At 37.0% G+C, this 12,816-nt stretch overlaps 1 protein-coding gene across 1 annotated transcript in view; it reads right to left on the bottom strand.

Annotated features, from left to right (window-relative positions):
- The window catches only part of LOC141906265 (dmX-like protein 2), a 344,303-nt gene that overhangs the window by 110,850 nt on the left and 220,637 nt on the right, over positions 1 to 12,816 (bottom strand). Inside the window, exons 33-34 of the mRNA XM_074795507.1 lie at positions 6,984 to 7,084; positions 1,562 to 1,692 (exon numbers count right to left, since the gene is read on the bottom strand). Coding sequence (XP_074651608.1) covers positions 1,562 to 1,692; positions 6,984 to 7,084 — 232 coding nt within the window. The remainder of the gene's footprint in view (positions 1 to 1,561; positions 1,693 to 6,983; positions 7,085 to 12,816) is intronic.

Raw genomic sequence — 12,816 nt, 5'->3', positions numbered from 1 at the left:
TCACATGCTATATATAGCCTAATGTATTAAGCGCTGCTATGAGCGCGCATATATGAATACATCATTTTAAATGAAGCTGTGTCAAAATGAAAGAAGTTTTTTTCATTAAATAACTTTATTTATCATGAATAATTATTCTAACTGTTATAGCACTGTTATAGTCTTTTTTGTCTGGTAGAATCAATATTTCTTGTGACGTGAAAATACTTCGTAGAAAACTGTACTCGGCGTATAAGTCGAGGTCAATAATTTAGTGGTAAAATCAAGGGTTAAAAACTCGACTTATACGCCGGTTTTTACGGTAAGTTTCTTTCCAGTTTCATTGACAACAATTAATTTTCTCTGTGTTCCTAGTCACTGAAATATTTTGAGTGATTTCGTTACACCACGTACGTGAACGAGGTTGTTTTCGAATCGCTATAATTTCTTAGTATGAACAATCAAATAATGCTGCGACGAAACGTTCTTCACTTAGATTTCATCTATTACATATTACCAAATTTGGAATTGATCCGAATCAAATTGTAGGACTAGTATCAATTTGAAGAAATAGACACTCCATCCCCAGGGGCGCCCCTGGGGGACGAATCTAAAAAATGGTTCTGTTACTTCATAGGCCTTGGTCCACAGAACATTCATACCAAATTTGGAATTGATCCGATTAAAACTGTACGACTAGTAGCAATTTGAAGAAGTTGACAGACGCACGAATGGAGAAATGAACGAACGGACAACGACAACCCATCAGCTAAAATATGGTAACGCTATGTTTAGTGATTTTCGGCTGTGTCTAATGTCTAACGTGAATGGAGTTTCAATTTGAAGTTACGATGAAAACGAGGAGAGTCAGCGCTTTTTTTTTGGCTACAACTTTCGATCCATTTTACTAGCATTGGCATGACGTCATAGATGTAAACCAATGCTAAATAGAGTGAAAACTGTAATGGATTGAATTCAAATGATGGGAGAAAATAATTTGATCGAAAATTAAGACAGAAATGTCACAATTTTTGGAACTAGAATTTGTATTTCCAAGTATTATTTACCATTCCCTGTGGTTTTTGCTAATATTCTCTCAATTTGGATGGATCACCAGAGATTTTTTACCAGCCCGTGGTACTGTGGTATTGCATTTAGTCACAGGCGATATTCATCATCTTTTTTCTGCTAATGCAGCTGCAAGGTAACCACTAAGCGGGGTAGGAGGGTGGTGGGACTACGACAACAGGAATGGGTAAGTACTACTAGGAAAAATTTTAGTTTCAAACAAGAGGGTGGCGTGGAGCCCCATGGGGCATGACACTGCAGCTTCACAAATTATAAAATGTGGCCCAAAGCCCTGTTTTCAATCAATTTAATATTCGATATGTTTGACATGACACAGAGGTCAAGGAGTCGACACCCATGCCGAGGAAGGATCATTGCGAGCAAGCTACATTGAAAACATGGATTGAACTGAAGAATATACTACACAATATTGGTCCGCCTGTATGGTGTTATTTAATGCAAATTAGCATTGTTACAAAATTTGTAATTGTGCTTGATAGCATGATTTACTTACCTGCGATTTCAAATCCTATCATTGGTAAAAATTTTTTGATCTGATTGGTTATAAACTTGATGACAGCATACCTCATCAAGCACCAGCTATAAGAATTAGGATCTAAATGTTCATTGCAGTTTTGTGTGGATCTGAAATTGCATTAATTTGAGATTAGACACTATTAGAAATAGATGAGGCAGTATTTTGTTGTGGACCTTGGTGATAGCCAATTTCATCGATACATTTATATAGTGCTGCATATCAAAATACATGTATCTTATTCCATATCATAAGAATATAACTATATTCATCCATGATAACTATAGTTATCTTGGATGAAGACTGTTAAGTAAATCCGTCAGTCGGTCATCTTGAATCAGAGGGGGCCAGTTTGTGGGCTGAAGATGTGTCTAGGGTAGATACATGTATACACCAAATATCAAGACATTACCTTGAAGCGTCTTCCAAACTTCCCAAAATAACAGGATTCAATCTACGGACGGTTGGATGGACGACGGACGAAAAGTGAACGCAATAGCCCGCTGGGACTTAAGTCCCAAGTGGGCTAAAAAGGGGAATGTTACGAACTGATTTCGGGTGAAATTTTGGCACGCATCCCTGTACTATCCAGAATGGCAGAAACCCGTTTTCACTGCTTGCAGTTATATTTATTATCATTAGGGTTTCTGCTGCCTTCGCAGAAACCCTATTGTAATTGTACTGATTATTGGGGTTCTCTGACTTTTGTCGAAAACCCTCTTGTAATTCTGTTGATTGTTATCATTATTATTACATATTTTTGACATTTTTTTCGTCACATAAAATTCATCTGCTCTCAGATTCGACAACAGCTTGTTAACAAAATGTTGAAATCTGATAGTAATATAACAGACTTTCACCTTCAAGTATGTGGTGGTCGTGCTGACAAAAACATAGGATGTTTGAAAATAAACAATAGAATTTAGAGTATTGACATTCCTTTTTTACAAAAGGCAAAAAATCCAAATTATTCAGCCAAACAATCTGAAAAACTGAATAAGTGTAGGAATTGCCTTCGTCAATAAATAAACACCAAATTCCATGAATAATATCTGCAGCTTTTTGTTTTTAATAATAAACTAATGACGATTAAATGGTTTAATTACACTCGAGAGAATTAAATTTTGTAATTAACTTAATTGTAATTTAAGTTAATTACGTTTTGTGAGACATCTAACTTGATTTAATCATAATTTAATCATAATTAGTGATTTAATCATAATTAAGGGTAAATTACGCTTTGTGAAGCCGGCCCCAGGTGATTAATGAAAGCCTACTACGGAACACACCGTTGACAAAAAGTGTTAGGCTTGTGCCGTTTGGTGTGTACTTGAATTGAAATATAATGTTTGGTCAGAGTTGATTCGGCTGTGAGAAGTGTGTGTGCGAAACTAAGAAACCTACCAGTATTCATTTGTCTATAGGCCTACGGTATTATAGTAGCCAATACCATTTTAAGGATGAAGTTGTTACCCGTACCTGTCTGTGCGGTGATTTCCACAGGGTAGCCGTACGTGAGTTCCCTCTCTGCGCATGTTTCAATAATCTACGTGTAGCGCATGTGTCAAAGAATAGGGATAGGGTTAGGAGAGGATATATGTAAATTAATTTATCAACCCTGCAGTTGATAAGATTAGGACAGAACAAATATTATTATAGAATTTCCAAAAAGGTAATGAATTTCTATAGGCCTAACGAAATGAAGATTATTTTTCTAATAACTAAGAGAAACTGTCCCGTTTATTAGGAAGCACACGTAACTAGTGGAATAGATTTGATATTTACGCACGTGTTGCAGGTTTAAATTGTTTATCAGTTTAGAATAAGTAATATATAAAAGCAAAAATCAACATCGGCCCGATACCTAGACCAAAGCAATTCATAATTTATCGGTTGAATCAACAATACAATATACGTATTTATTCAAATATTTCAATACAAAGATTAATTCCTTGAAATCTATTCTAGATCCTAATGCGTTCTTATATCAGTAAATGTATTCAACACCTATCGACTCAGCAGATTCTAGAGATGAGTTTCTTGATCGAACAGTTTTAAAGCCTGATGATACCAAATAAATGCTTGGTCAAATCAATTCATATTTATTGATTTTACGTCCACGTTAGTTCGGTTCCAAAGCTGAATCACATTGGACGTTTACACAGTGGTTGCATATTAGGTTTGAATCTGTTAATACATTATATTCTATGTATCGGTATTTAAATTTTCGATAATTCCTATCAACCTGAATGGCAGGTGCGGCTTTGCAGAAAACCTGTTATCGCGGCTTTGCAGCTACATTTAACATTATTATTATTATATTCTTTTTCACACTGGATCTTACTGAAAGGATATAAACAACTACAACTTACATTCACCGTTGGATGAAACCATTCTGTATCACAAGTACTACACTGCATTGACAGATACTGTACATCATATACGTGAGCCTCTAAACATAAAAATTTACGCCCGATGCAAACAGTATCCATCTACGTATGGGCATTGTATACGTGTCTTATTCCCGCCGCGCGGCAGTATGTGTGTTTGTGTGCGTATCCATATTTGCAGTGATAGAGCCCTGTCCTAGATTTATAGAGAACAGTAATTTTATCACTCTACGAGTCGATTATTTTGCCGTTGAAATAGGACATTCTCAAGTGAACGCAACTAAGGAATTTTTATAGCCTTGTTTGTGCCGTATACACAAGTTAGAGAGCATCTGGCTTTAATAGTTCAAATTCGGCAATACAGGTTAGAGAGCATCATATATAGGCTTTAATACTTCGAATTTGGCTTGTAACAAGAATATTGCTCAACAGATTTACTTGAAACTCTCGTGAGATGTACGGAACACAGGTTCCTTGAGGTAAGTCTAAGGGATCTTTGATTGGGGACCCAGTTCACCCACCAGGGGGTGTTTTACCTTTAACTAGAAAGAATCTTTATATGTGGTCGGGTTAGAAACAATTTCAGTCGAAGACGCTCAGTGACAGTTAAGAACACCAGACCTGCCACGTGAGAACGAAACTTGAACGCCGATACGAGGTCACAGTCTATGTTACCTCCTAGTAACTGCATCAATCCGTAGCTACTCTGTTGAAAAATCGTCTCATTGACATACCTTATCATCATATTGTAATGTAAGTGTAATGTAGGGTCAACAAGTCGTTACCCGCACAAAGGCAGGATCGTAATGATCAGACCGCATCGAAACGTGTGTTCGATTTTAACTATATACTACACAATGTTGGTCGACCTGTATGGTGTTTTTTAATGCAAATTAGTATTGTTTTAATTCATCTGCATATCGATACAAACGATTTTATCGTCAAGACGACCCCGGGCGTATGCATAATTTTAGTTCAAATATTTTCAAACAAATCTTTCTCTCAAGATTAACGGCTTCGTTGATTTTGGTGAGCTACACACGTTACTAAAACGATGGCGCTATCATCACAGTTCCGCAGTAAATATTGCTAACTACACCGCACATCAACATGGAACTTTCAGCACAGTGCAAGATGCTTATTTATCTTTCTTATCTTTCTCTGAATTTTAGTAAGAGTAAATCGGATGACAACAATTAATTTCATTTAGTTCTTGACTTTTGAAGTCAGAATCGGAAAACTGGAATAGTCACGTGATACACGATGAACCGGTTTTTGGAACACACAAATCTTAGCTGCTTACGCGCATGAGAAGTGATGGTTTTATGTCCCTGCCCAGACATGACCATAACCAAATATACGTCGTTAATTAAAATTTCATCAAAAAATGTTTTTTAGGCCTAAGATATACAATACAACAAGGCAGCACACCTCAACAATCACCACAGCCATATCGGTGCGCAAAAGTCAAGGGATATCCCGATATGACATCAGGCGGGAAAATAATAATTTTTTTACAGAATTCCTTCAATTTCTTCTTTCAGAAATAAATTCATTCTTTCTTGCTACGCAACCCGACCACAAAAAAAAATTCTGACATCGAAAAGTTACTGTCTGAGATAAATTTTTGTGTTTGACTTATCAGCTTCAGGCGAGCATGAAAGTTGTTCATGACAGCCCGGAGGTTAAAAAAGTCAACTATAAAACGCTAGAAAACGCATTTTCATCTATATTGAGTAAGGGTATTAAGGGAATTCTATAAGAATCAATACACATGTACCTTGTTATTAGATACAACGGACCCTTCACATAATTAGCTCCTATTCTAACCACTAGGGGGCATTAAATATGAAAACTCATTCAAACATTCGTTTTTAGTGTGTAATTCTATCATTTTGTTAAAGAAATCATAAAACCTGGTTTCTACGCAATCCAGCAAAATTAGTTCATACAACAGGCACTAGGGAATGGAAAAAAAACGTAGTATCTTTGTTATTCTCGATGTTATTTTGCCTAAACAAGGTACATTAGTACTTTGCGTGTAGTAGCCTATGTGGGTCAAAATATCCACGATACGAGGTGACCCCTAGGTGGCGCTCTGCAGGGGCGGATCCAGGAATTTTACAAGGGCGTGGTCCAGAGATAAAATTTAGGGCAATTATTGTAAGGTAGAGTGAGAAACAAGAAATTATGAAAAATAGTAACAAATAATAATACAGTATTTCACAGTTTAATCCTATTGTTATTCAAAATACATCTCTTATGCTAAAATGAAACCATGTAGAACACTTATACCTGAAGACTTTCCAATGTGTTTCCTGTAGGCCTACTGTATTTCATATATGTAGAGGACCCAAATAAATCTGAACAGTATTTTGATGTAAGGAATCTTAGTTTTGAACAAATTAAATGACTCTAAAGCAGCAGTATATATGATACAGCGATACAGACTTGCACATATCAAACTATATTTACAAAACTTACAAATGAAAGTACATTTACAAACAAAACAATTCATTATCACTGGAAATTGCACAGATAAATTTTGAGTTGCACAGAATAACAGCTTCTGTATTTTCAGGTTAGCCTAATTATATAGAGGATTTGATACTTGAGAGTTTTGGACCCAAATTAATCTCAATAGTAGTTTGATACAAGATATTCTTATTTTTTGAACAAATTAATTGACTCTAAAGCAGCAGTAAATATGATATAGGGATACAGAATTGCACAGATCAACAGACCAAAAAATTTTGGACCCACTTTTAGGAGGGCACTAATTTTTTTTTGGGCAGGTACCCGACCCCTGGGACACCCCCTGCACTCCTTCAAAATAGCAGAACGTCATGAACTGATTTTGGTGAAATTTTGCACACATCATTGTACAACATTTTACACGGCAAGGCACAAACCCGTTATCGCTGCTTTGCAGCTATATTTATCCTTTTCCAATCATGTGTAGTATGATATATATGCCATGTGTTAAGCCAGGTATTTATCTTAAAACCAACCTTTTGGGCATTGTAACAAACTCGTGCTCTTCATATTCATCCTCACTACTATCAATAGATGCATCCGAGTCATAATCACTTATGTTCATTGGATTAATAGGCTGAAAAATAAAGAAATTATCAACTAGAATGAGACAAAGCCTCGAATCCCCCAAGCCTGAAATCTATATGTGAAGTAACTGAGTTTTTTTGAAAATGCATTAGAAATATTGTGGCCATAAATAATTCTACCAGAATAATATTAGACAACATGTGTACGGAATTTAAACTGGAATGAGGCAAAGCCTCGAATGCCCCCAGCCTGAACTTCACCGCCACGTGAAGTTACAGGGTTTGTGGTAAATGCATAAGAAATATCATGGCCACAATAATTTCTATAAGTATGACATTAGACAACATGTGTACAAAGTGTATAAAATATTGATCAACAGTTGCAGCCTCTAGGCTGTTTTTCCCTGATGGCCATGGTTTGAATCGGTCAACAATGTGGTCTCTAGGCTGTTAACGTTGTTTTTCAGGTCGGCCCCCCGGTAGCCATAATTTGGATCAAATTGACCCAATTTTAGATAGAGATAGTTCTGGCCCAAGTGATATCCTACTTGTGTACAAAGTTTGAAAACAATCGGTCAACAATTGCGGTCTCTAGGCTGTTAACGACACCTGCGGCGGCGGACGCCGCACAATTCAGACAGGGGTAAATCTATATGCCCCTCTCAACTAAAGTTAAGTCGGGGCATAAGATTGATCAACAGTTGCATTCACATCAACTAAATTGAATAGGGTTCTGTCTTAAGTAATGCCCTGCTTGTGTACCGAGTTTGAAAAAAATGTACCCCCTGTACGCAAAATTACCATTTCTTCATATACTTAAGGCATTACAGTACGCATTGCACTTACCCCTCCCCTCCCATAAAGCGTACATAAGAAATGAATGGTCCCCCAGCAAATTTGGTACACTCCACGACCTAAAATTAGAACATTGATACAAGCCAAAATGACTGTAAAAATTACTACATTGATACAGTCCAAAACTAGAATGAGGCTACGTCATGTCTTCCCCGGGTAAGCAAACGGTGTGAGGGCAAGAAATTGAAGACAGGTTAACACACATATTGTATACTTCCTGACAGGAGGGTTTACTTAATTGTTCATTGGGATTGTAAGAATTATTGGTTCAAGTCTAACACACATGGTCTTTACTTTCACATCGAGTTTCATGGATAGCCATATGTTATGGCGGATGACCTCCATTTTCGATAATGATGGACAGCCTACCTTCCTCAATCCTAACATCAAGTTTCATGTAAATCAATCAAGAATGTATCATGCTAAGGCAATTTTTTCTTAATTACTTGGATTTCGGGATTTTAGGAGAAAATCTTTGGTGGGGTAAAGGGAAAATATGAAAAAAATTTCTTTAGGCAGAATTCAAAGGAATCCACAAAAAAATTAAAAAATGACATTTTTCAGTTAAGAATCTAAGATCCCAAAGTCGTTGAGCTCTTTCATGAATCACTTGGATTTCAGATTGATCGCCAAGAATTCAGTCATTTAAGAATTCCAGTTTCATCTCAAGTATATACAGCTCTCTGTTAATCAACAGTCAAGTAAATAAATTAAAAAACCAAGAGCCCCAAGGGGCACTATGGCCAGCCTGTCAGCTTTTCATGAAATGGCAAATGATGATGCATTCTGTGGGTTAAATTCAGGTATATGAAGGTCAGAAACTGACGATCTGCGCGAACCAGTTACGCGATCGCATAATGATCAGTTGCGCGAGTAGTTACTTCGCGCAGCTAGGATATTTTCATGATCAGTTGCGCGAGGTTATTAGACCCGGTACTTCGTACTATCAAAGACTTCTGTTGCGGACGCATGGATTTTATTTTACCTCTATTTAGCGAGATCATTTTTCGGGCGGGATTTCAAGTGATACTTTTTTCAAAGGATTTTCCGACAATGACAAACTGACGAGAAAATCGACAGTTTAGCAGAGAACATTGAATACACGTATACTGATCAAGAGAAAAGACGAGTATTATATAACAATTCTGTTCATTACTTATGAAATCATACAAATGTAAACACTTTGAATAAACATTATACGCGAACATTATATATAAAAAATATTAAAATAACACGTTAAACCTTAACGTTGAACACCCACAGATTGAAGAGAAAAATATCTCTTTTCGTGGTCTGTAGTTAGCATTTTTTAGTTGTTGGATTCAATTTATTGCGGGATATAAGACAAAAATGATATTTTCTCATTTTTCCTAAGTTAATTTTACACATAGCCGGGCACCTATTTATAAAGTATTCAAATAATTCTATAAACAAGTAATCTTTAGACCCGATAGCTAAGAAAATGGGTTGGCCAGCATTTCTATTTGGAATTTACTTAATTACCCGGCATGAGATGGAAGCCCTAATTTTTTGCCATAAATTCGATCTCCTTCCTGCATTATATATATATGAAAATATTTGAAATTTATCATTTGCATTTTTCTGAAGGCACCTGGCGCTGTCGGATGGAATATGCCTGTCTGGCTATAACTTGATTACTATGAATATACACATTTGTTATGAATTTCTGCTGTTAACTAATTTTAAGTCTAGCATAAACTACTATGTAAATGCATTTTTAAACTCTGATGTACCCGTCCAGTGTTGGCTCCTGAGGAAACGAACAATGAAATCATTATAATCGGTACCTAATTCTTTAGAATTAGATTCAAATGGGAGTAATTTTCTTACAATAAGTAGCCAAAATGTAAAACGAAGCAGAAATTGTGGCATGTGCATAATTAGCAATCCCATTCGCCCATTTATTTTAAAACACCAGCACAATGTTTGCCAATTGTACCAGGAACCCTAATTTCTTCATAATTATCGTGTCTAGAAGACCTATGTAAAATAATTGGTCTAGAAATTCTGAAGACAATGATAGAAGAACCGTATAAAAATCTGCAATTTCTCACCACATTAAACGGTATTCTTTGATTCTTTTAACACTTAACATCACTTACAACATCATTTACAACGGAAAACGACCAACGCTCAACGACCAACAATTAACAACATGGATACGGACTCAAACAAAATGACTGCAGACTTACGACATGCGTGGCATATGGCAACGAAGTATGCTGAGAAATTTTCGAAGAAATTATGATATGCGGTCATTCTTTGCGGATAAGAGGAAGGAAAGAACCAACACAACAAAAACAAACTGGAATCCCTCACATTTTCCACAAAGGTAACAGAAGGTGCAACGAATGACATTCGGCAGAAATTTGTGGAGCACGCGCTTTCGGCACCAGCGGGTACGGCGGCATCAAAGGAAACTAACGGAGATTTGCCGAAAATGAGTGAGTTATTTCCATGAAAAGAAAACATGGAGATCCGTGATCTGAATAGTAATGAAGTTAGATCGCTCTGTGCCACGCTGATATTTCATTCAAATATGATGAGGCATCGAAAAAACTGTCCGAGCTAGGGTGATGAATCCAAAAGAGTGCCATGGTGGCCTGCAGACCTGCTATCCAAGAACCCTCGATCGGATTTTAGACTGAACAAGGCAGGGTGTAGGTGGTCCGAAGTCGTCCGCGGAATTTGTCAGTCAGCATACGATTGGCACATTAAGTAACGTTATATTAGTATAAGTGCCCTAGATACATTTATTTGTTAAGACGTTTAGGAGATGTAGTTTCGTTTTGGATATTTTGCTTTATCAAATAAAAATGGTTTATATTTTTAGATTTTTGAACGAGGTGCGCGGCGTTCGGTGAGATAAAAATCGGTCGCAGCACTACGACTAAAATTGCCTCGTGTGCGTCGGGCTTTAAGTTCGCGCGCGCGATAGAATTAATATAATATTAGAGAACGGGTCAGTTTACGTTAGGACATCGTCTTAGGCACATGTTGGAATACACTAATATAATCATATAACAAGACCAGGATTATTTCATGACATTAGGATTAATAAATAGATAAAGGTAATTAAGCTACTTTTCACGTACCGTATCACTATTTTGATACACTACAAGTTACAAGTTTGATACACTACATCAATGTAATCAATCATCGTCTTTAGGCATATAAAATCAAAACCATTAAATCTTTAGCTTTTTTTAGCGATAATTTACAAATAACAACGTTTCTAAATATCCCTTCTTGACGAATTCAAATAGTGGAAATCTTATTTTTATTAATATTGATGTTTTAACAGTTCGCTGCATAATTAATTGAATAAAGTCAAATCTGTTCATCACAACTCGCGCGGTACAGTACATCAATACGCGATCACGCACCTGTTCATCACAGCTCGTGCAGGTTTATTCTGCGCGAAGTAACAACTCGCGCAAGACGTCATTACGCGATCGCGTAACTACTTCGTGCAGATACAGAAAACAGATCCAATTGATAGCTCTTAAATTTGTCAAAATACACTCCCAGCTGAGAGTCAATACCTAATAATTTACACAATACAATCGTAGAATACAAAAGTAGCACAGACAGCGACTGGATCTGGCAAGAATAAATACCTCAGATAAATCTTTTCCCTTGGTCTTATTGATTTTAATGCGGAATAGAATAGAATTTTCTGAAATTTGCTCAATAAAACAAAATTGAATTGGATTTGATATTTCTATGCAGAATAAAATTTGATTGAATTTGTAGTTTGAGCATATGGCTAATTAGCATATTAAGGTCATCTATCCGATTTAAGAAAAAGCTATTTTTTCCGGACTTTGCACATCGGTCAATGATATTTTCTGTAGTGCTATTAAAAATATTCCTCCCAAAAACCAAATCAACAAAAGCTTTCACAGAAATCGATCTTGAAATACAATTTTAGATCTAGAAATTACAATTTTTGGAACTAAAATTTGTATTTCCGAGTAGTACTTACCCTTTCCTATGGTTTTTGCCAATATTTTCTAAATTTGGATTGATCCCCAATGGTTTTTCTATACGACCCGGCCCTGCGGTATTGCATTTAGACACCGGCGAAATCCGCCATCTTTTTACGTCATAGCAGACCAAAAAAAAACAGCTATGCGGGGCAGGTGGGCGGGATTCCCACCATAGGAAAGGGTTAGTACTACTCAGAAATACAAATTTTAGTTCCAAAAATTGTAATATTTCCGTCGAGTACTGTACCCTTTCCTATGGTTTTTGCTAGACTAGCCTAGCACAAGGATGGTGGGAAAGGTAGATAGAAAAACCACCGCTCAAACGCAAGGTAAGACGGAAAAAGAGAGCACTTACCCAAGCACGGAATGGAGCACTGTAGCACAGGGAAGACCTGTTGGCCCCAGTGAGTCCGTCAAGCTCAGGGCCCCCCCAGAATATTGCGAAATTAATACTTGCAGATATGAGCCCAAACTATGTACAAGGATACACCCCCTGTGATCCTGATAATGCAACATAAATATTCTACACTAAAGGGTGCGATCGGAAAGAACGGACACCTTGAGCCATGACAACAGGACCAAGTGAAGCTAATGAGCCTAACTGGCCTGAAACATCCTGTAAATAAAATGATGTGAATGTCGATGGAGAATTCCAAAAGGCGGCCCGACAGAATTCCTCCAACGGAGCACCCGAAAAGGCTGCGCAGGAAGTAGCCATAGACCTCACTTGATGAGAAACCACTCCCTCCGAGGAAAGATTCTCCTTCAATAAAATGCCCTTGATCAGTGAAGAGACCCATCGGGCCACTGTGTCCCGCGAAATATCACCCTTTAGGTGATCCAGCAGCGGAATAAATAACCGCTCCCGTGAACCCCTCCGTGAAGCAGAGCGATCTAAATAGAAACACAACGCC

Source organism: Tubulanus polymorphus, chromosome 5 (assembly GCF_964204645.1).
Source record: "Tubulanus polymorphus chromosome 5, tnTubPoly1.2, whole genome shotgun sequence".
Taxonomy (NCBI): Eukaryota; Metazoa; Nemertea; class Palaeonemertea; order Tubulaniformes; family Tubulanidae; genus Tubulanus; species Tubulanus polymorphus.
The sequence above is the reverse complement of the archived record's forward strand: the minus strand, read 5'-3'. Positions and strand labels throughout refer to the sequence as shown.